We start from the raw sequence: 22577 nt of genomic DNA, 5'->3' as shown, positions 1-22577 counted from the left end.
TGCTATTTTCAGCATAGAAGACGCCTACATATAGGATAACCAGAATCCATCCTTCCTGTTCTGCCCATTTTTCCTGGAGCTTAGTGTATGTAAATGATTATGGACCGGCCTTTACACTGAAATCCCAAGACATGTCTTGTACGTAGAGTGCAGTGGTGGCAGGGCTTCATTCCTGCATTGTTCCCCTGCTGTGTGCTTACAGGCTCAAGATTTTGGGGAATACTTTTCCAATCTGTACTGTCTGCTTCAATTTCCTGCCCAGCCTTATGATCAAACCTCCGGCCTCTCACAGAGTCCCAGATTTTCCTATTAAAACTAATTATGGGAGACCAGTCTCATATCCCCAAATCCTCCTTTCTGTTCCCCTGCATTTACTGCCTCATAAACCACTAACAATGTCACAACTAAGGACTTCCAGAAAGCTGATTAGGAGAGTCAAGGAAAATGGCTGTTCCTCTTGGCTCTTTAACCCTTTTTGTGCCAGAGCAGAAAATACCAGCAACTCAGTAGTACCGTAAAACCTCTACCTGTATCTTGTGCACTGATTTATTTAGACACCACTTTTGTCTACTATTTTAGTTTATTATTAGTATACTTTGTTATCTAGGAACATTGGCCTAGAGCAGACAGCAAAGGCTCAATAACAACTGTGTTTTAGCTGTGCATTGTGCCAGGAAACTTGCAAGTCTAGTTAATAGGTTGGATTTTAGTGGTGTGAGCCAAAAACAATTTTAAAGTCATTCTTGGCTTACATAGTATGAACCACATATGTTTACAGGTTCATTGACTAACATCTGCCAGTGCTGGCCTAGCGGCACATTGGTTATGGCATATTTGCTTTGGTGGTTTTTGGTTATTATAGGTAGTAAAATGTAAGCAACTCAAGCATGTATGCTTTTGCTGCCAGGTTCCTTTGCCAATAGGTGATCATTGTGTGTACATGTACATATATACATTTTGATAGAGAGAGAGAGAGAGAGAGAGAGAGAGAGAGAGAGAGAGAGAGAGAGAGAGAGAGAGAGAGAGAGAGAGAAAGAGAGATGTATAGATAGATGGATAGATAGATAGTTAGATGATAGATAGATAGATAGATGATAGATGGATTGATAGATGATAGATAGATATGAGATAGATATATAGATAGATATGAGATTGATAGATGCTAGATAGACATACACTGTTCAAAAAAATAAAGGGAACACTTAAACAACACAATGTAACTCCAAGTCAATCACACTTCTGTGAAATCACACTGTCCACTCAGGAAGCAACACCGATTGACAATAAATTTCACATGCTGTTGTGCAAATGGAACAGACAACAGGTGGCAATTGGCAAGACACCCCCAATAAAGGAGTGGTTCCACAGGTGGTGACCACAGACTACTTCTCAGTTCCTATGCTTCCTGGCTGATGTTTTGGTCACTTTTGAATGCTGGCGGTGCTTTCACTCTAGTGGTAGCATGAGACGGAGTCTACAACCCACACAACCCGTGGCTCAGGTTGTGCAGCTCATCCAGGAGGGCACATCAATGCGAGCTGTGGCAAGAAGGTTTGCTGTGTCTGTCAGCGTAATGTCCAGAGCATGGAGGCGCCACCAGGAGACAGGCTAGTACATCAGGAGAGGTGGAGGAGGGTGTAGGAGGGCAACAACCCAGCAGCAGGAACGCTACCTCCGCCTTTGTGCAAGGAGAAGCAGGAGGAGCACTGCCAGAGCCCTGCAAAATGACCTCCAGCAGGCCACAAATGTGCATGTGTCCACTCAAATGGTCAGAAACAGACTCCGTGAGGGTGGAATGAGGGCCGACATCCACCGGTGGGGGTTGTGCTTACAGCACAGAACCTTGCAGGACGTTTGGCATTTGCCAGAGAACACCAAGATTGGCAAATTTGCCACTGGCGCCCTGTGCTCTTCACAGATGAAAGCAGGTTCACACTGAGCACATGTGACAGACGTGACAGAGTCTGGAAACGCTGTGGAGAACGTTCTGCTGCCTGTAACATCCTCCAGCACGAGCGCTTTAGCGGTGGGTCAGTAATGGTGTGGGGTGGCCCCACAGCCCTCCATGTGCTTGCCAGAGGTAGCCTGACTGCCATTAGGTACTAAGATGAGATCCTCAGACCCTTTGTGAGACCATATGCTGGTGCGGTTGGTCCTGGGTTCCTCCTAATGCAAGTCAATGCTAGACCTGATGTGGCTGGAGTGTGTCAGCAGTTCCTGCAAGAGGAAGGCATTGATGCTATGGACTGGCCCGCCCGTTCCCCAGACCTGAATCCGATTGAGCACATCTGGGACATCATGTCTCGCTCCATTCACCAACGCCACGTTGCACCACAGACTGTCCAGGAGTTGGCAGATGCTTTAGTCTAGGTCTGGGAGGACATCCCTCAGGAGACCATCCGCCACCTCATCTGGAGCATGCCCAGGCGTTGTAGGGAGGTCATACAGGCACGTGGAGGCCACACACACTACTGAGCCCCATTTTGACTTGTTTTAAGGACATTACATCAAAGTGGGATTAGTCTGTAGTTTGGTTTTCCACTTTGATTTTGGGTGTGACTCCATATCCAGACCTCCATGTGTGATTTTGTTGTCAGTACATTCAACTATGTAAAGTGTTCCCTTAATTTTTTTTGAGCAGTGTATAAATAGATAGATATGATAGATAAGATAGATAGATAGATAGATCGTAAGTTTATAAACATAAAAATGTATGGACTTTTGTATAAAGAACGTTAAAAGGGTACCTTCTGAGCCTGGGTAATTGGTTAAAGTACACTAATATAACTAGGCAAATGCATTTTAAATGGTGTATAAATGGAGCCAGAAAGACAACATTTTGCAAGCTGTGTATATATTTGGGAGACTTTGGGCTTCCTTTATAAAGTGTTTAATGGCTTTATGGATCTGGAAGTAATTATCAGGAGCAGAGAAGGATTTTTGTCCTGGGCAGACATAAGGCCACTTTGATAAAGATAAAGTTAGAATTATTAACTTACTAGTCAGACAAAGCTTATGTGTCTGTAGGTAGGTATTATGCAATTGTTTGACTTCTTTAACTGGTTAGATGCAGCAGTATGTAGTAATCCTGGAATTGCTTAAACATTCAATGGTAATGTAACATGTGTGGACGCTCTTTGCTTTCCAACACTGGAGCTGCTTGCATTACTTGTCCTTATACAGTAGTCTATGTAATTTGTGATTCATGCCTATGGCATGAGAAGGGGGGGGAGGTATATATGTAATGTTTATGTAGGTTTATATTACAGTTGTAATACGTTCAATAACAACGGGCTAGCCATTGGTTAACATCATTGTTCTGTCCTTTAGAAGTGCTCTTGGGTGTGGCTAAGATATGGAAGTAGCAAACTGAACGATTCATTCCTTGACATATAATAGTATTAGTGATTTATTTAGCTAGGGTGAGAAGAATCTGTTCTGTATCTTTCAAACTTTGGAGCTTCTGCAAGAAATCCCAGTAAGACTCATGTGGGTTCTTATCTGACTATAAGCCAAAGATGGCTATCTTTCTAATAACTTCGTAACATTAAGATAAAACATGTACAGTAAATATTTAGACAAATAAAGTTGTAAATTGTTAGCAGGCCATGACCAATTGCAACCAATGGCAAAGTATGTGTCTACCTATTGATAAACTCCCCAAAACTTTGTTCTTTTGGAAATTCTTCCATACCTTGGTACCGAACCATGACTGGAATTTTGATGCCAGCAATTTTGCTAAACTGGACTATATAGACGGACAGCAGATTGGTTCATTCTCGTGCAGTTACACTATTGGCCTATGAGGAGCCACTTTTCTATTTGTTTACTTGAGCCACTGGTTACTACTGGTTAATATGGTTGGGTGGACATTTTAGGATTTAAAGGAAAGTAGTAACTTGGTCCACAAGACCATATATATCAAGGTGTATGTGTGCTTTATCTTAAAGTAGATGTGCTACATGTGAACAATGCAGTCCTTGTAGCTACAATCCCTGAGATCTTCTACTTGGACCTATTTGCTGCCAAATGTATACGTAATGTGAGCACATACAATGCTTAGATGACATCATGTTTAAGGTCTGCATGGTTTTATGTCCAGAAGGCAATGCACAATTGCATATGTCTATACATCTGTGTATTGCTTTACTTGGTTCACCTCAATGTAAAAAATGGTAATGAAAAGTAAATATATATATATATATTCCATAGACATATGCTTATCCCTTTAACTCTTTTACAATAAATATAGGTCTATCCACATTCACATGGTCACTCACAGACGTGTTACCAAAATATGTTAGTACATAGCATTTCTGTGTTGTAGAATATGGTATGTTTCATAGAAAGAGAGGAAGAGACTTTGTGTTATGGCAGGTAAGCTTTCTTCTGCTTACTGCAGGTACAGGTTTACACTTTATCATTCCTATGTTATACTTAAGGATAACTACGAATCGATGCAGTAACTTCTTTCTGGCCGCACAGTGGATCTTGTTAGTCTGAGCCCCTTCCCATGACAGATGTAGTAATGGAGATAGCGGAGCTGAGAGAAGGGGAGGTATTTCTCACATTACACAAACTCTTGGGACCAAGAGCTATCAATTAAAGCAGCACATATAGCACCTGATGTAATGTATCTGCCTGTTCGAACCCTCCAGTGTGTAAAATATGCTATACTGTGACTGTAAGAACTGAATGTGCACACACTGCTATCCATTTACTAGCAGTTTAGAGATCACCCTATTATGGATATGGCTAGAGACACTGCCCAGTTAGTGGACAGTAAAGTGTAGAATACAGCAGATCTATAATGTAGCTCAGTATTCAGTAAGATTTCTGCATTACTAATTTATATTTTATATCTAACATATCCCCTAAACAGAAAAAAATAGTTCAAAGTATCCAAATAAAACCATCACTACAGCGCTATTCATTTTTATTCCGAGACATCTGCATCCATACATTTCATTACTGTACCCGGGTCATGTGACTAACATTTGGATCAGGAGAAAATGACTGGCTTAAAGTGGTTAGTCCTGGGTCAGCTGCCTTTTGGTGAACTATAGGATGACATCATCATCTGACTCCTCCCCTTCCAGCTCCATTTGTATGCTGCTGCTATCATTATGGGGAAAGGATATATAGTAGTCACACAACTTCCCTGAGGCTGTGTTCAGGCATTGGGTTTTTGCATTTTTTGTGTTTGTTTTGTGCTTATTTTCCCAAAATTGAGGCAAAAATTGTGCTATCTGCACGATTACTGAAAAACCATCACTAAGCACAAGACACACACAGGAACCTCTACATCATTTTCTAATAGCCAATCGTGCTATATATATATATATATATATATATATATATATATATATATATATATAGATATATATAAGAATAAATGTTTACTACAATGCCATTTGTATTCTTGTTGAACATGGTCTTTAATATCTTTTAATATACTTATCTATTTTTAGTTGTATCAGTGGCAGATTTATGTATAGAGCCTGGAGGCACACAATAGCTAGTGCACTTTACTTGACCCATTCTATAGTTACACCTTTACCTATATAAACATTTGAGGTTTACATGAAATACATTTATTTTCCACATAGATCAGCACTGTTCACCTGCACACTATTTAACAGATACAAATACCTCTCATACTAATCCATATAAGAATGACAGTACATATGGTACTAAAACATATACTATAGCATAGATGTACCGATGCTTTATGACTCAATGCAGCTGACAATTTTTTTATTAAAGCCTTTTGATTCCAAAGTTTTTTTTTTTTTTTTTAAACCTGCATGGTTATGTTTGCTTAATCCCTCGGAGTGGTGGAAAGGTAATTTTAGAGCCCTCGCTGGTTGTATCGGGCCCCTGACAAGATGGCAGCCTTAAAGATGGGGGTGGGGGAAAGATTACATTCAGGATGCAGGACTGTGTACACACAGTAGTAAAGTATTTATATAAGAGAAAGCTATCTAAAACTTTTTTGGCGGTAATAAATGAGAGTGAGGCCTTGATTTTACCTTTCAGGCACAGCATAGATCCTCTGGAGGAGTCGCAACATTTCACAGATTGTATGTACCCAGACCAGGCTCTTTCCCTCCTTTCTGTGCACAGCCACTTGCTAAGCCCCGCCCCCATTCCCTGTATTCTGTCATTGTGTCTCTGTTACCAGAAACAGACTGAGCCTAACCACAGGCAGTGAGCAGCAGATTACAGGTAGATGAGACCCCTACTGGCCAAGACTTTAGAGCTTTTTTTCTCTAGGGTAAAGATTAATTTTGGTAAATGAAGTGATTTACAGTTATGTTAGGAATCACATAGAGGGAGAATGTTAGCAGTGACTGTGACCACCATGGAGATCTTATCAACCTAATGTAATGCTTGTTACTACAAAACTGATGAAAATAAGTAACAATCCTCTTACTAAACTATATCAAAATTAAAGGGGTAGTCATGGGAACTAAACTATACCCCTATTGACAGGGGGGTCCTACCATAGGAACCCCCACAATCTCCTGTACAAGGCCCAGCTCTAATGAGCTCTCATGCTGAACTTATCAAACTCCCCATCGCTCTGGCCCCAACCTTCAAGGCAAGCAGGAAAGATGAGTAGTATTTACATTTCTACGCTCAGCATTAGCTGGCTCCATCCATCTGATTATATGACACTAGGTGGGAACTCATGTGATTTGCTGCTATAAACCCTCCTCCCCTGCTATTATCTTTCCCCTAACACTTACCTCAATAATGTTACTGTGGGTCATCACATCACTACTGATGAAGTGTCACTGTGGCCTGTAGAAATAAGATGCTGCAACTAAGTTACATTGTCACTATAAATGCTAATTTATTGAGGCCTTGTCCAAATCTTAGACAACTCCTTTAACTTGCATGTTCTTTACAGAAGTATACAGGACTATAAGAATTAAAACTTATTTAAAACATCATTCTTTGTAATATATAGCCTTCATGTACCGTAATTTTCGCCCTATAGGACGCACCGGCGTATAAGACGCACCCAATTTATAGGTGCAAAATCTAAAAAAATAAAGATTTTGAACCCAATAGTGGTCTTCAATCTGCGGACCTCCAGATGTTGCAAAACTACAACTCCCAGCATGCCCGGACAGCCGTTGGCTGTCCGGGCATGCTGGGAGTTGTAGTTTTGCAACATCTGGAGGTCCGCAGATTGAAGACCACTGCATAGGAGGTAATTCTCACGTGTCCCCGCCGCTCCAGACCAGTCACCGCTTCCCTGGATGTCGCTTCATCGCTGTCGCTGTGTCCCCGTCGCTCCGGAATGTCTCTGCTGCCAGCCGGGTATCCTCGCTCTCCGTCGCCGCCATCACGTTGTTACGCACGCCGACGCACGTACGCGACGACGAGGAAGGAGAGCGCCGGCCATACAGGGGATCCCTGAACGGAGAAGACACCGAGGAGGCAGGTAAGGTCCCTCCCGGTGTCCTGTAAGTACTAACCCGGCTGTTCAGTCGGGCTGTTCGGGACCGCCGCGATTTCACAGCGGCGGTCCCGAACAGCCCGACTGAACAGCCGGGTTAGTGTCACTTTCCCTTCAGACGCGGGGGTCAGCTTTGATCGCCGTGTCTGAAGGGTTAATACAGGGCATCACCGCGATCGATGATGTCCTGTATTAGCCGCAGGTCCCGGCCGTTGATGGCCGCAGGGACCGCCGCGATAGGGGTGTATTCGCCGTATAAGACGCACCGACTTTTTCCGCCCAGTTTTGGGGAAGAAAAAGTGCGTCTTATACGGCGAAAAATACGGTATATTTCACCCATGACTACCCAAATTGCAGTACTGATTACCAGCAAACACATTCATGTGCTCATCATTTGTTCACATCAAATACTGTATTTGTAAATGCTTGAAGACTCTTTTAAAACACCATAATATTCTAATATATGGAACAATTTAAAATGATCATGTATACAAGATAACACCAATCTACAGTGAGGTCCTGAAGCAATAAGCTTATTTACAATGTCATCAATGGAAGCGGTATAGATTACCAGTTTTTCTATTTTATTCTTCGCACTTCATTCTAGGAAAGTGTGCTTCTTTTAACTGTGTTGGTTGCTTGCTGCTTGAGAGCCCATAGTGACTAGATCCCGGCCCTATAATTGTCAGACACAATTACATTGCTGGCTTACCCATTGTCATATTGTTCTTGCATCATCCCAGCTCACCTGTCTGCGTGAGAACATTCATTATAGGAAACTGGATTGCACTTTGTTGTGTCTATCTGTATAACAGTAATAGACTTATAATAAAGAATCAAAAAGTACTTTTTCCCTTTCCTATCGAAGATCAAGCTAAACTGTTCTATATAAAAGTTTTTACCATTATAAACTATGATGAGATAGGAAAAAATTACTATACTAATCCAGCAGTTTATCGAGTAGTGTGCATTGGATCTGGGTAGTAACTGTATCCAGGCAGGTTCTTATATGCTAAGCCTTTAACGTGTACCCGTCAGATCCAACAAACAAAAAAATATTTTTAATATATCACTCAGTACCTAATCCTGACCATGTACATCTAATTTTTATGTGTCTAGCACCTTTATTTATTTTTTTATTACACTTTTAATTTAGCTCACTAGTCTGAATTCCTCTCAAAGGGAGGGGGCGTGGCCTCACTGTGCAGGTCTCCGCCCCCTCCCTCAGTATGCTGTCTGCTCACATCTCCCCTAGCATTAGCAAACCTAAAACTCCCAGCCTTTCCTCACTGACAGTAGCGGGACACAGGATGACAGTGGGAGGATTTTTCCTCTAGTTGTCAATCAAGGAAGTGTGTCCATGACGTAGGTGATGACGCATGGACACAGCAGGACTAGTATGTGTCCAAGCAGGCAGGGGGGCAGTTGTTTGACTGGCCTTTTCAGTATGAAATACTGAAAATTTTCTAATGAAAGCAGTTGCAAAACCTATTGGTTATACATGCTTTACAACATATCAAAAGTTATTGTATCTAACAGTGCCCATTTAACATTGCAGACTTCCCTGCCCTCAGATTCTGATGCAAGAAGAAGCTACTTCAACACTACTTCACTTGTAGTTACTAGAGCTAGTGAAGCCACTTGCCGCTGCTACATGATTATTTTGCTGCACTCAATAGCATGACCTGCTGTGCTATTGAGTTCAGTAAAATAAACGTATAGGAGAGGGATGTGTCCCATATGTAGTCACTAACTGACTACATTCACGCCATTAAAGTGAATGCACTTACTGCTGTATGCCACTGTATGTCACCATCTCATTTTGACAAAATGCTGACATGTACCTAGGGTGTACCGCATTAATGCTGTGTGAATCCGGTCTAAAATATATAATGAGAATTAGGCATCCAGACAGATAACTTGACCTTTTTGTAACCGTACTAAGTATGTCAGTCCTAAGGGTCGTACATTTGGCCTCTGCAAAAAAGGCCTCTTGGAAATTCTGAAATCCTTAGGAATAGGATTCAGAATTCCTATGTAAAAATTGTTACCATTCAGAATATATTTTAGTGTGAGTCACCGATTTCTGCATGTCATATTTTATTTCTTCTAGCATATGTTATAGAGAAGTCTGTAATTGTATGAATCTTATTCAGTCCTATGTATTAACTTCCTAGTTCTTATATAATGCCAACATATCCTGCAGCAATGTACAGAGATTTTCACCACTCACACCAGTCCTCATCACAAATCATTGTTTCAATCTTATTTTCCTAGACCAGTGTTTCTCAATCAAGGTGCATCAAGCTGTTGGAAAGTGGGAGTTGTAGTTTTGCAACAGCTGGAGGCACCCTGGTTGAGAAACACTGTCCTAGAAAATAAATCAACCTTTCCAAATGTTTTTTGAGTGTTGGAGGAAAAAATGAGAATCCGGAGAAAACCCAAACAATTGGTACGAGATTTATGTTGTTATTTATGAATTAAGGAAAAAAAGTTACAGCAAGTAAGGATCAGAAACAACGTAAGAAATATTTCTCTGATAGAATAGTAGGTGCTTGGAACAAGATGCTTATTTAAACAAGAATGAACAACATCATGACTTGGTTGTCTTTCACTAACAACCCTGCTTTCAGTTCATTGTACTTGATTTACAATAAGGAAAGTAAATAAATAAATAAACAAACAAACAAATAAATTACAAAATAAATTAATAAATAAATAGAACAATTAATTATGTAATGCACAATGCAAAACCTGCATCCTAAATGCACATTGTCATTCGTGTACCGATTGTTTTGGGGGTGTTGCCTCTGTTAGATCCTGTATCTTCTTTAAAGCAAGCTTAACCCTAGTTTATATACATTATGCTCTTCTCGAATAGAGATATACTGAACAGTTTTTGTTGTGTCCTGTGTATTAAGCGATTGGCATAGTATTAAAGCCAAAGATAAAAAATTGAAAGATCCTTATTTCTCCAATTACATTTCTATGACCAACGTTTTAAACTGTGTCACCAGATTGTGGAGCAATGAGGGAAGGGTTGAGATTCAAAACATGTAGAAAACATATGCAATAGGGAGTGAACAGATGTACAGGGATGGCAGGCAGGGAATAATTTAATTGCAGAACAGGCAGGCAGAAAAGCCTGATGCTGGTAACAGCAGAGAGCCTGGTGCCGGCTGCTGTTGTAGTCATTGAGCATTATGGATCTCATGGTGGATCTCATGATCAGCAACTGATCAAAAATAGAAATCAAGACTCTTCTAGCTGAGAAAAAAAATGCAGCCTGGGTGTAGCCTACCAGTTTAACAAGATCTAATTCATTACCCCGACAATGGTTTAAAGGGTCTTTCAGGACTTTATTATTTATGGCTTGTCCTTACGATATTGAATGAATATCAGATGGGTAGTGATCTGACTCCCCCAACGATCTGCTGATTAAAGGGGCTGCAAAAGTCAAGGCAAGACCTGTGGCCTCCACATTACCAGGCACAGCCTTGTACATCTTGTACCGGCTATGTCTGGTACTGCAGCTTACCTCTAAAAGTCCCATTTGTGTAAACAGGACTGAGATATGTATAATACCAGGCACAGCCGCTACATATATGGAGCTGTGTGGTAATGAGGAGGCTGCAGACCTTTTCCAAGTCAGTGGGATCGATAAGAGTCAGACCCTCACCCGTCTGATATTCATGGCCTATCCTAAGCATAAGCCGTGAATGTAAAAGTCACATAAAACTCCTTTTATCTAGTCAGTCAGTCTATTATCCATACCCCAAACCAGAAGGGATTGGACCAACCAAGGTTAAAGGTGTACTGCACTGCTCAGTGTTTGGAAAAAACTGTTCCGAACGCTGTATCCGGGAGCTTGTGATGTCATAACCCCGCCCCCTCATGACGTTATGCCCGGCCCTCAATGCAGGTCTATTGGAGGGGGCGTGACATCCGTCACGCCCCCTCCCATAGACTTGCATTGAGGGCCGGGGGTGATGTCATGATGGGGCGGGGCTATGACGTCACGAGCTCCCGATGCCGGCTCCAGTGTTCGGAACAGTTTGTTCCAAACGCTGAGCAGTGGAGTACCCCTTTAAACTTCTTTCTTCTCTCCTTATAAACATATGGTATATATAGTAGTATACATATACTGATGTAAAAAATCTGTTAGTACTGCATGTTCTAATGTGTATTATAACTGAACATTTGAGAACAATACTACTCCAATATTCACAATATCGTCTTTTGTTCCACAGTTCCAATGCCATCCAAGAATAACAGCAGCATGATGTCCTCTCTTACTGTGAATAAAGAAGGCCTCATAGGTGGAGTATCAAATCCCAATGAGGTTTTCTGTTCTGTCCCTGGACGGTTGTCTCTGCTTAGTTCCACTTCCAAATATAAGGTGACAGTGGGTGAGGTCCAAAGACGCCTTTCACCTCCTGAGTGCCTTAATGCATCTCTGCTTGGTGGAGTACTAAGGAGGTTAGTGAAAAGGATTTACTTCGGTTATGTTTCTATAATAAAATGGTATTTAATATTGTTAGTATATTGCCTGGTAATAAAAATAACCGATTTAAAGCAGAATAATAAATACTTGTCTGAAAATTGTAGATGAACTAACTATAGAAAATTATCTATAAATAATAATGAAAAATTAGACAATGGCACCAACTAGATCAAAGGGAAAACCAGTAGGTCACTTATTTTGAGCAAAGAATATGAGGAAAAGGGGAACTACTGAACAAAAAGTTATGTGTCTGCACCTTGACTTGTGCCCCTTTGTTCACAATATAAGTATGACAACTAATGGACCTTGGTGGGACTTGTATAGGCGCATTCGTTCAAGAAAAATGTGAAATGTAATTGATCAATTTGTCGACGTTTTGACAAGCAAAGCATTTTTTATTAGCTTTAAAGGGGTTATCCAGGAAAAAACTTTTTTTTTATATATCAACTGACTCCAGAAAGTTAAACAGATTAGTAAATTAATCCTTTCAGTACTTATTAGCTTCTGAAGTTAAGGTTGTTCTTTTCTGTCTAAGTGCTCTCTGATGACATGTGTCTCGGGAAACGCTCAGTTTAGAAGAAAATCCCCATAGCAAACCTCTTCTAAACTGTGCGTTTCCTGAGACACGTGTCATCAGAGAGCACTTAGACAGAAAAGAACAACCTTGACTTCAGAAGCTCATAAGTACTGAAAGGATTAAGACTTTTTTAATAGAAGTAATTTACAAATCAGTTTAACTTTCTGGAGCCAGTTGATATATATAAAACATTTTTTTCCTGGAATACCCCTTTAATATTGTTGTATGTTCTATCTGTACATTAAAACACTATGAAAAACCTTTGACAAAAATACATTATTTTTACACGTTTTAGTTATTACCTTGAGTTTAGGTTTAGTCTGCAATTTTTGTCCTCCATTCATTTTTAGACCCCCTGATATGCCATTTGCAACCGGCTCCTTGATTCAGACTTCTCGCATCTGGGTGTGTCCTTCCCAGTAATACATGTTGGATATGAGGTCAATGGGGGAGGTTTATAAAAAAAACTGTGTGGAGAAAGAGTGGAGCAGTTGCCCATAGCAACTTATCAGATCACTGCTTTCGGTTTTAAAAAGGCCTTGGAAAATTGAAAGAAGCAATCTGATTGGTTGCTATGGGCAACTGCACCACTCTTCCTTCTACATTGGTTTTGCTAAATCTCTACCAAGGTGTCCGGATGCTGCTGTGTTGACTAGCGCGCATGTATCAGAACAGCTTCATTCCGGTGCTGTTTTTCCCTTCTACAACCCATTAGGGACATACATTATGGCCGGCATTTATCATTGTAGTGTAAGTTATACATTTCTCTACACCTTTTTTTTGGGTGCTGGTAGTGTGGTGTAGGAGCACCAAATGTAGTAAATGGTCCCAGAGTAGTTAATACATTTTGTGCAGGTCACATTTTCTGAAATTTCTCTCTTCACATACACCAAAAAGCTAAGTCTGGGCTGGTGTAGTTTTAGAGACTGTTCTGTGGCTTTGCGCCTTTTTTGCATCTTTTCACAGAAAGGCACAGTTTAAAAAAAACAAAACTTCCATATCATGTGTATTGCCAAAATCAGTGGATCACAACAGAAATGTGTAAACCAAAGGGCGCAAAAAAAGGTGCAAATAAACCCTGCTTGCACCTTTTCTGGACACAATAAACAGTCTGAAGACAATGATAAATGTCGGCCTATGTGATTTAACCCTCCTCTACTTTCTGTCTGATATATCAGAAGCAACAGCACAGCTTGATAGGTCATGGAGTTGCGCAAACTCAATAGCTGCAAAATAATAGGAAGGCTATTTATATATATAAATGAGCAATAAAAAAAATCAAATGCTATCAAAAGACCTAGTTTTTACTAAAGAGGTTTTCTAAAATGATATAAAAGCACATGCATGCTTGGTATTGTAGTTAAAGGTGGAAAACATTTATTTTCAAATCAACTCGTGCTAGAAAGTCAAACAGATTTGTAAATTAGTGCATGAGAAGATAAAGAAAAGTCAGCACTCACCGGGTTTCCAATGCAGCAGATTTTATTGCACGTTACTCACAGCCGTAGTACAGTTCTTGGGGAGACGACGGATGGTACAAGGGGGGTACCACAGAGAGGCGACACCTGTGTTTCGCACTTAGTAGTGCTTCAACGGGCCCGTTGAAGCACTACTAAGTGCGAAACACAGGTGTCGCCTCTCTGTGGCACCCCCCTTGTACCATCCGTCGTCTCCCCAAGAACTGTACTACGGCTGTGAGTAACGTGCAATAAAATCTGCTGAATTGGAAACCCGGTGAGTGCCGACTTTTCTTTATCTTCTCATGCACTGATGGTATATTCTACGTAAGTCCGAGCACCACCGTATCCCCACTCCGCTACAGCGACTTAGTGTCCACCCGCTTTCAGGTTCAGAAGTTAGCAGTGCCGAACTACTCATCTATACGCTACAGATTTGTAAATTACTTCTATTAAAAAATCTTAATCTTTCCAGTACTTATCAGCTGCTGTATGCTCCACAGGATGTTGTGTAGCTCTTTTCTGTCTGATCACAGTGCTCTCTGCTGACACGTCTGTCTGTGTCAGAAACTGTCCAGAGCAGGAGAGGTTTGCTATGGGAATTTGCTCCTACTCTGGACAGTTCCTGACACGGACAGAGGTGTCAGCAGAGAGCACTGTGGTCAGACAGGAAAGAACTATACAACTAAAGATTTTTTTTTATAGAAGCACCAGTTGATTTGAAATTTTTTATTCCCCACTGGAGTAGCCCTTTAAGGACCATTTGCTTGACTAGGGATGAGCTGTATAACTCGACATAACCCATGGACAAACGTGACGCTGTTTATGGAAATTTTTTTTACCTTTTTTATGATCCGGGACAATCTCTTTCATTCCTAATCAGTTCAGTAAAATATTCACTGTCAGTTCTTTGAGGTTTATTAACAAGTCCATAATTTTGTTTGTAGGGCAAAATCAAAGAATGGCGGTCGTTGCCTGCGTGAGAGGTTGGAAAAAATTGGATTAAATCTACCAGCAGGAAGACGCAAAGCAGCCAATGTGACTTTACTGACATCTCTGGTCGAGGGTAAGTAACATATGGGGTCAAATATACAACACTCAAAACAGTAGAAACTGTAAGATTAAAGTGATCAAAGTGCATGATTTATTCCTAATAGAAATGTATGCGTTTAGTAAAACAGCCATATAACAAAACCATAAACAATATGTGCCAGGGATTGGAAACCTATAGTCTATGGACACCTTTTAAAGCATTTTTATTCTTACTTGTAATTATTATGATATAAACATTTTCTCCATCGGTCTTTATTTAACTATTTGTTTAGTCTCTGTTCTGCTGCTTCTTGCAATGTCCTGTTGTAGTCTATCAAAAAAGCTAGTTTTTTTGAGTCTTTCTTTTGTCCTTACTTAACCTCATGATGTTCCTTAAAGGGTTACTCCGCTGCTCACAAAAGAAAATGCCCCGAACACTTAGAGTCAGTGTCGGGGGCTTGTGGCGTCACACCCCACCCCCTCAATGCAAATCTATGGGAGGGGGCGTGGCAACTGCCATGCCCCCTCCCATAGACTTGCAATGAGGGGGCGGGTCCTGACATCACAAGCCCCCGGTGCCGACTCTAAGCGTTCGGGGCATTTTGTTCCAAATGCTGGGCAGCAGAGTACCCCTTTAAGTAGAGGAGTTAGGTTTTATTAAGAGAACCAGCAGAGAATAGCCTTTATTAAGGACTTTACTTATAACAGAACCCTGCAGAGGCTATAGAACAGAAAGTTAACAAAATTGTAAATAAAGACCTATAAAGAAAGTGTTTTTTTTTCTACTTACAAAAAGTACCTTCAAAGGTGCATAAAGGGGTACTCCTCTGGAAAACTTTTAATCAACTGGTGCCATAAAGTTAAACAGATTTGTAAATTACTTCTATATAAAAATCTTAACCCTTCCAGTACTTATCAACTGCTGTATGTTCCATTCTTTTTGAATTTCCTTTCAGTCTGACCACAGTGCTCTCTGCTGACAGTTCTGTCCATTTTAGGAAAAGTCCAGAGCAGGAGCAAATCCCCATAGCAAACCTATCCTGCTCCGGACAGTTCCTAAAATGGATAGAGGTGTCAGCAGAGAGCAATGTGGTCATACAGAAAGGAAATTCAAAAAGCACATAGCAGGTGATAAGTGCTGGAAGAATTAAGATTTTTAAATAGAAGTAATTTACAAATCTGTTTAACTTTCTGGCACCAGTTCATTTAAAAAATTTTTTTTTTCCAGGGGAGTACCCCTTTAAATTCAAATATACAAACCTTTCTCTGCAGATGGTCACTGGTTGCAGTTAGTAATACCTGGTAAAACATTGTATTGGGGCAACCCTGTTATTAGAGATATTGTTTGTGTGAATTTTCACTCCTATAGTAACAAAACTCCAACAATTCAGGCCATTTTTTGTATGAAAAGCAGATTTTTTTTGTTATTTCCTAGGTAGCTCATTGTAAAACAATAGTGTATTCAGTGTTGATCACTCACTTCTTTACTAAACCATTTCAGAACTATGTGAGAGGAAGCAGTGTATGAAGATAGACAGTGTAGTGTTAATCTATCATTGTGGCACCCTGGGCAGAATATGAAAGCTGCTCAGTTTATGACACAAGTCTCCTAATCAACAGCAGTTTTCAGTAGACAGAATATGTCCTCTCTTTCATTCCGTGGTTATGCAAATCACTGTGCCGCGGGCTAATATGCAGAATTACTTTTAATCATGTGTTGTTGTTGGTTTGTGAGGAATAAGGAGAGATAAACAGAGGCTAAAACGGAATATTATGTGTATATAGTGCTTCATATTATAAGGAGGATTGATGTAACCTTTGTAGTCCTTTGCACTAACACCTCATCATTGACGATGATTTTTCTTATTATTTTAGTTTAAAGCGCCTTTAATTCCAGGGTGCTGAACATTAAAATCAGTGTTTAAAGTAAACAACCACCATAAACATGAACTAAATTATTGACAGACTGGTAAAGAAGGAGAGAGGACCTTGTTCTATCTACATGGGAGATCATGTTATTTCATGTCAAAAGACAAAGACAAGCAAAATATTCCCTGGAAAGTTTCCATTCTGATAGCTATGAGTAATTAAAGGGGTGCTCTGACCCTAGATATCTTTTCCCGTATCTAAAGGATAGGGGATAAGATGTCTGATTGCGGGGGTCCCGCCGCTAGGAGTGCAAACTTCGCTCAATGCCGGAAGACTGGCGATGTGGGGTGGAGTATCCTGACATCATGGTTACGCCCTGCTCGTGACATCATGGCCATGCTCCCTCAATGCAAGTCTCTGGGAGGGGGCGTGATGGCCATCATGCCCCCTCCCATAGACTTGCATTGAGGGGGCATGGCTGTGATGCCAGGAGCGGGGCGCGGACGGGATGTCATGCATCTCTGGCGCTGCACCCAACGCTCTAAACGAACACCGGGTGCAGCAGAGAGATGTCTATCCCCTTTGGATAGGGGATAAGATGTCTGGGGCGGAGTACCCCTTTAAGTAAGATGAAGGAGAAATTGCCAAATATTGTATATTACAGTTTTGTTAGACGAGTTATTAAATATTCCACATGTGTGTTTCTATACTTCAAATGACTATATTTTATCACATGTAGGAAAACAAATTACTCAGAAACAGCAGATATAACAACATATATAACATATTTTAATTACACAAAGACAACATATCATATGACTTACTAGTCACTTTGGGGGATGTGCAATATATATAGGAAATTGTAGCATAGAAGAGGGATTGGTTTAGTTGCGTCATTGTAGCATTTGCATTGTAGTACTGACGGACTCTTCTAATCTGCAGGTGAGGCTGTCCATCTAGCCAGAGATTTTGGCTATGTTTGTGAGACGGAGTTCCCAGCAAAAGCTGCAGCAGAGTACCTGTGTCGTCAACACTCCGATCCCACTGAGCTCCATACGCGGAAAAACATGCTTCTTGCTACCAAGTAAGGGTTACGTTTTTATTACTCTTTGAAGGTGTCTTGTACGGATTAATAAATAAATCAAGAATCATTGTAAGCTGGATGGTTTTCTCATTGTGGTGTCTAGTGGCAAGTAGATATGAGTTAATTTTTGAATTGGTAAAAATAAATAAAAATATCAGCTAGGATATATGATTGTTGTCATTGGCAACAATCATACTTTCTTAGCTTTTCCACCTGTCCTGTGATATTATAAATACAACAATTAAATGAAGCTCTGGACCTTCGATACGTTCTCTCACCACATATTACGATTCCAAACTATGTCTAAAAATGTGACCAAATTTTAAGGTTACAGTTATTCTTTAGTAGAAGGTAAAAAAGACAAAACTTACAGTTATTGGGCTCTGGTGGAAACGTTCCGCATGTACATTTTGCCAAGCAATGACATCATATGCCCTCGAAAAGATTATGGCATGCTTGATATGATCGACTATTGTAATGATTTATTCCATGGCATAAGGAGCTAGCTTTGTCTACCATAATTACATTATGTGGTAATGCCATGTGTAAGGTTCCCAGGCATAGTGTTTACATGCAATTGTAATCTCTTGTGGCAGTACCAAAGGATGGCAATGCCAACAAACTAACAGCCTCTAAACAAACATGGGTTAATGCTGAAGCACCCCAGGCTCCTGGCACCACTGTATAGTCATGTGATTTTACAGTCTGCGCTTTACATGCTTGGGATTGTTTGGTGGGACATAAAGCCAGCAATAGGAAGTAACCAATTTATTTGGAGATTAGTGGTTTGTATGTCGTATCTCATTTTCCTGATTCATGTTACGACTTTCCAAAGAACTCTGGAGAAACAGTAAAAATCACTTCCAGACTACTTGAGCTAAACTGTTACATACACAGAACAGTTGTAGACAAAAAGCTTCCTGAACAAAGTAAAATGTTGGTGATTTGGGTGACATAAAAACCTATGGACACCTTTGCAATGGTTGTTTTATTCTTTCTAAATAGTCTTCATTAGAAAATTCCTACAATTTAGCTTCTACTCACATAACATAAATCCATCACATTCTGAGGACTTTCTGTTTTAGAGGGGATTACATATAATGCTCATATAATAGAGGAGTGTGTGCCAGTGGGGTGGGGGCGGGGCCTGGTGGACAGCTCACACAGGCTGGGGAGAGAGGGGAGAGCAGATACAAGGCAGTCTGCTGGGGGACAACTACATAAACTGTGTAGAAGAGAGAGAAAAAAGAAAACTAGCGGCTAAAGAAGCAAAGATAAGCAATTTTTTTTAATGAAGAACTACAAAAAATGTGTTTTTCCCCCACAATAGGTACGAAGCAAGAAAATAAATACCTTTTCAAAGGTGTCCATAGTCTTTTAAACAATAAGCAAAGCGTGGCAGTTATCATTGTGAGAAATAATTGAAATGTACTTACGTTTGTTTTCATGTTTACCGATAAATGTGTTAATACTGCTAAAATACAATTTTCTAATAAGGATGTGTATATATTTTAGGCAGATTTGCAAGGAGTTTGCCGACTTATTGGCCCAGGATCGCTCTCCATTGGGAAACAGCCGCCCATCTCTTATTCTGGAGCCTGGAGTACAGAGCTGCTTGACTCACTTCAGCTTAATCACTCATGGGTTTGGAGGACCAGCAATATGTGCAGCGCTCACTGCTTTCCAGAACTACCTACTTGAGTCTCTAAAAGGCATGGATAAGATCTTCATGAACAGCACAGGGAATGGACACTCTGCCGGGGAATCCAAACCTACAGAAAAGGAACTTAAACATAGGAAATAACGCAATGTGACATTCATGATGAGGCTTGAAAGATTAAATCCCAGTGGTGAAAAGTGATCCAAGAAAGCAAAATGATTTTATGTCCTGGAGTAAAATATACACATTATAAGGAGGATCCACACTGAAATGAGAGATGGAAAAATGCTAAGAAGACATCATAAAATCATTATACTTGTTGAAGATATGACAATACCTTTTATACTTGCACCAGGCAGTAACATACCCCGCACACAGACTGTTATATAGACTATGGAGGACTTACAGTATGTAACTTTTCTACAACATGACATGAAAATACAGTCAAAAAATCATTGACCCAATATTTATACCCGCAGAATGGAATGGTACCTCATAGTGAATGCAGCTGAGAGATATATCTCATATATAGAATATGCAGTTTTGATATGACCTTGCTATTCTTTGTTTATTCAAGAGGCACACTGGTAAAATAAAACTCATCATAGCAAAATAATAGGGTAAAACCAATATATAATAACAAATACTCCAATTGTTTAAACTCCTACAAAGTGTGATTCCACCAATAGAATTGGTACGTTTGGAGTTAGACTGTGTGTGGATTAGATACAAATCTTGCATTTTCTACAGGAAAATACCCCACTCGCCATGATAGATTTCTATTCTGGAATATTATTGGCTATACCACATAGGCTGTCCCTTGCTAAGCACATAGAATGTCTGTAAGAGCACTGGTTGGAAGAATTAAGACATTTCGTTATTTTTAATCTACATTTTTAGCTTCTGCTCATATTGAGTAAACAGCAAGCATCAAAGTAAAACGTGTTCTACAAGTTCACCTTTGCTGCTCATTATAACAATGGTTTTTCACCATCTTCCTCTCCCTGCCAGCCAAGATAGGATGGGGTTAAAAATATCAATATTTATCAACTGTCCTTTCCATTTCCATTTCCAAGTGACATTACCAGATATCCATAAGAGAATAGGGATCCAATTATGTCATTGGTAGATTCGGCCTTTTCTTTTTAGTAGTGACCTTAACAAATTTAGTTTATCAAATTGTGCAACAGAAATTATTGTAATAGGTTCTCTAATGGATTATTATAATGTTATAATTTATTTCATGACAACCTAAAACTGAAAAATAGGTGAGCCTATTTACCATATAAGAGATAAGTATGCCCTCTCACACAACCCGTTGTAGCCCATTATATATATCTGAGATTTAACTAGTCCACCATGGAAAATAACACTAGAGGGGTTATCATATAACAACCGAGCAAAAGCTAATACAGTGAAACCTCTTTGATACGACTCATAATTCTAGAGGGTGATCTTCTCAATGAAGATAGCCAGTAGGCATATTAAAGGGATTATCCAGGAATAGAAAAACACAGCTATTTTATTTGCAAAACAGCTCCCTGTCTGTCTCCAGGTTGGGTGTGGTTTTACAACTTGGCTCCAATTACTTCAATGGAACTGAGCTGCAGAACCACACCCAACCTGGAGACAGAAAGTACTGTAGTGGTGTTTTTCTATTTCTGGATAACCCCTTTCAATGGTGGGACTGAATATCTTTCACTTAAAGTGTGGTCTGGACAAGAGGTGGCCTTTGGAGAGGTTTCATTGTATATAAAACCACAGTGTTTTTCGATACGGTAAAGGGCTCGTCTATGTAAAGTGTTTCAACTTACAAAATAAGAGTATGATTTTCTTTTAAGAGTAATGTGTGCCGCAGCTGAAATAAATAAATGCACATATGTCTATTTAATTATATTAATATATGACTGCTAAATTAATGGAAGTGGTAATACTGGGAAAGAAAATACATGTGTAAATCCACAGTTTATCAGCTGCTCAGGTGAAGCACTCCAAAACTTTATAGTAAAAAGTATCCCTGTTACTTGCAAGATATAGGATATGCCGTTCCAAAATATGTCACTGCCAGAAGATTATTTTTGTCTACAGAAGAGCAATCTGTGGGTTTTCTTATGTAAACGTGAGACTATCAGAGTTGACCTGCTGATTTGGGAGCCCGGCCATCGAACCATCTTTGATACATGATTACTTTGCACCCCAAATTCTGGGGTCAACAGCCTGAGGGCTGAACTTTCTCCAAAATGCTGTATTTCTTCTCCACTCTTCTCTGCACTTTGCATGGATTGCAGATAAGTCCTACTCACAAGTGTGGTCAGGACTGGAAGCACCACTGGTGAGAATACGTTGCTTTCTGCCCTAGTAAATCAGAGACTTTTGTAAATATTTATTTATGTGTAATTAAATGGGAACATTGTAAAGATGTTCAGTGCAAGCTATTTATAAACTGAGTGAGTTTTTTGGGGGTATTATTATTTGTGTCTGGGGTGTCCATGCATCCTTAAGGGTTTCTTATATCACAGATGTGTCTGTTGTTGTTTAAAAAAAAAAAAAAGAAAAAAGAACACAAATGAGAGAAAAATCCAGAAATTATTATTAATAAAACATTTTTGAAAGTCAGTCTGAGCCAACTCATCTATGTTTAAATAAAACCAGTTGTTAAAGTGTTTTTGATACAATGAAATATTACCTCCAAAACAGATGTTTTTAAATCTGTAACTAGACGCAAATGAAATGGCAAAATAAGAGGATGATCTTTTAATGTAGTTTAATAAACATAAAAATTGAGGATCATCAGTTGTTGATACTGTTGAATGACTGTTTGTAAAGATTATGATAAGTAGCAAGCTTTCCAGGCTACCTAGGTACACATAGAGAGAGTGGGTAATCCCAATACTTGTTATTTGTTATCATCTTTAGCCAATAA

At 39.9% G+C, this 22577-nt stretch overlaps 1 protein-coding gene across 1 annotated transcript in view; it reads left to right on the top strand.

The window, feature by feature from the left end:
* TFAP2E (transcription factor AP-2 epsilon) overlaps window positions 1-22264 on the top strand; it is a 29125-nt gene extending 6861 nt beyond the window's left edge. Inside the window, exons 4-7 of the mRNA XM_056557199.1 lie at window positions 11722-11950; window positions 14957-15075; window positions 17853-17994; window positions 19510-22264. Coding sequence (XP_056413174.1) covers window positions 11722-11950; window positions 14957-15075; window positions 17853-17994; window positions 19510-19798 — 779 coding nt within the window. The 3' untranslated portion in view covers window positions 19799-22264. The remainder of the gene's footprint in view (window positions 1-11721; window positions 11951-14956; window positions 15076-17852; window positions 17995-19509) is intronic.
* The last annotated feature ends 313 nt before the right edge of the window (window positions 22265-22577 follow it).

Source organism: Hyla sarda, chromosome 2 (genome assembly GCF_029499605.1).
Source record: "Hyla sarda isolate aHylSar1 chromosome 2, aHylSar1.hap1, whole genome shotgun sequence".
NCBI classification, from domain to species: domain Eukaryota; kingdom Metazoa; phylum Chordata; class Amphibia; order Anura; family Hylidae; genus Hyla; species Hyla sarda.
Note: the sequence above shows the minus strand (reverse complement) of the source record. Positions and strands in the feature narration are given on the sequence as shown.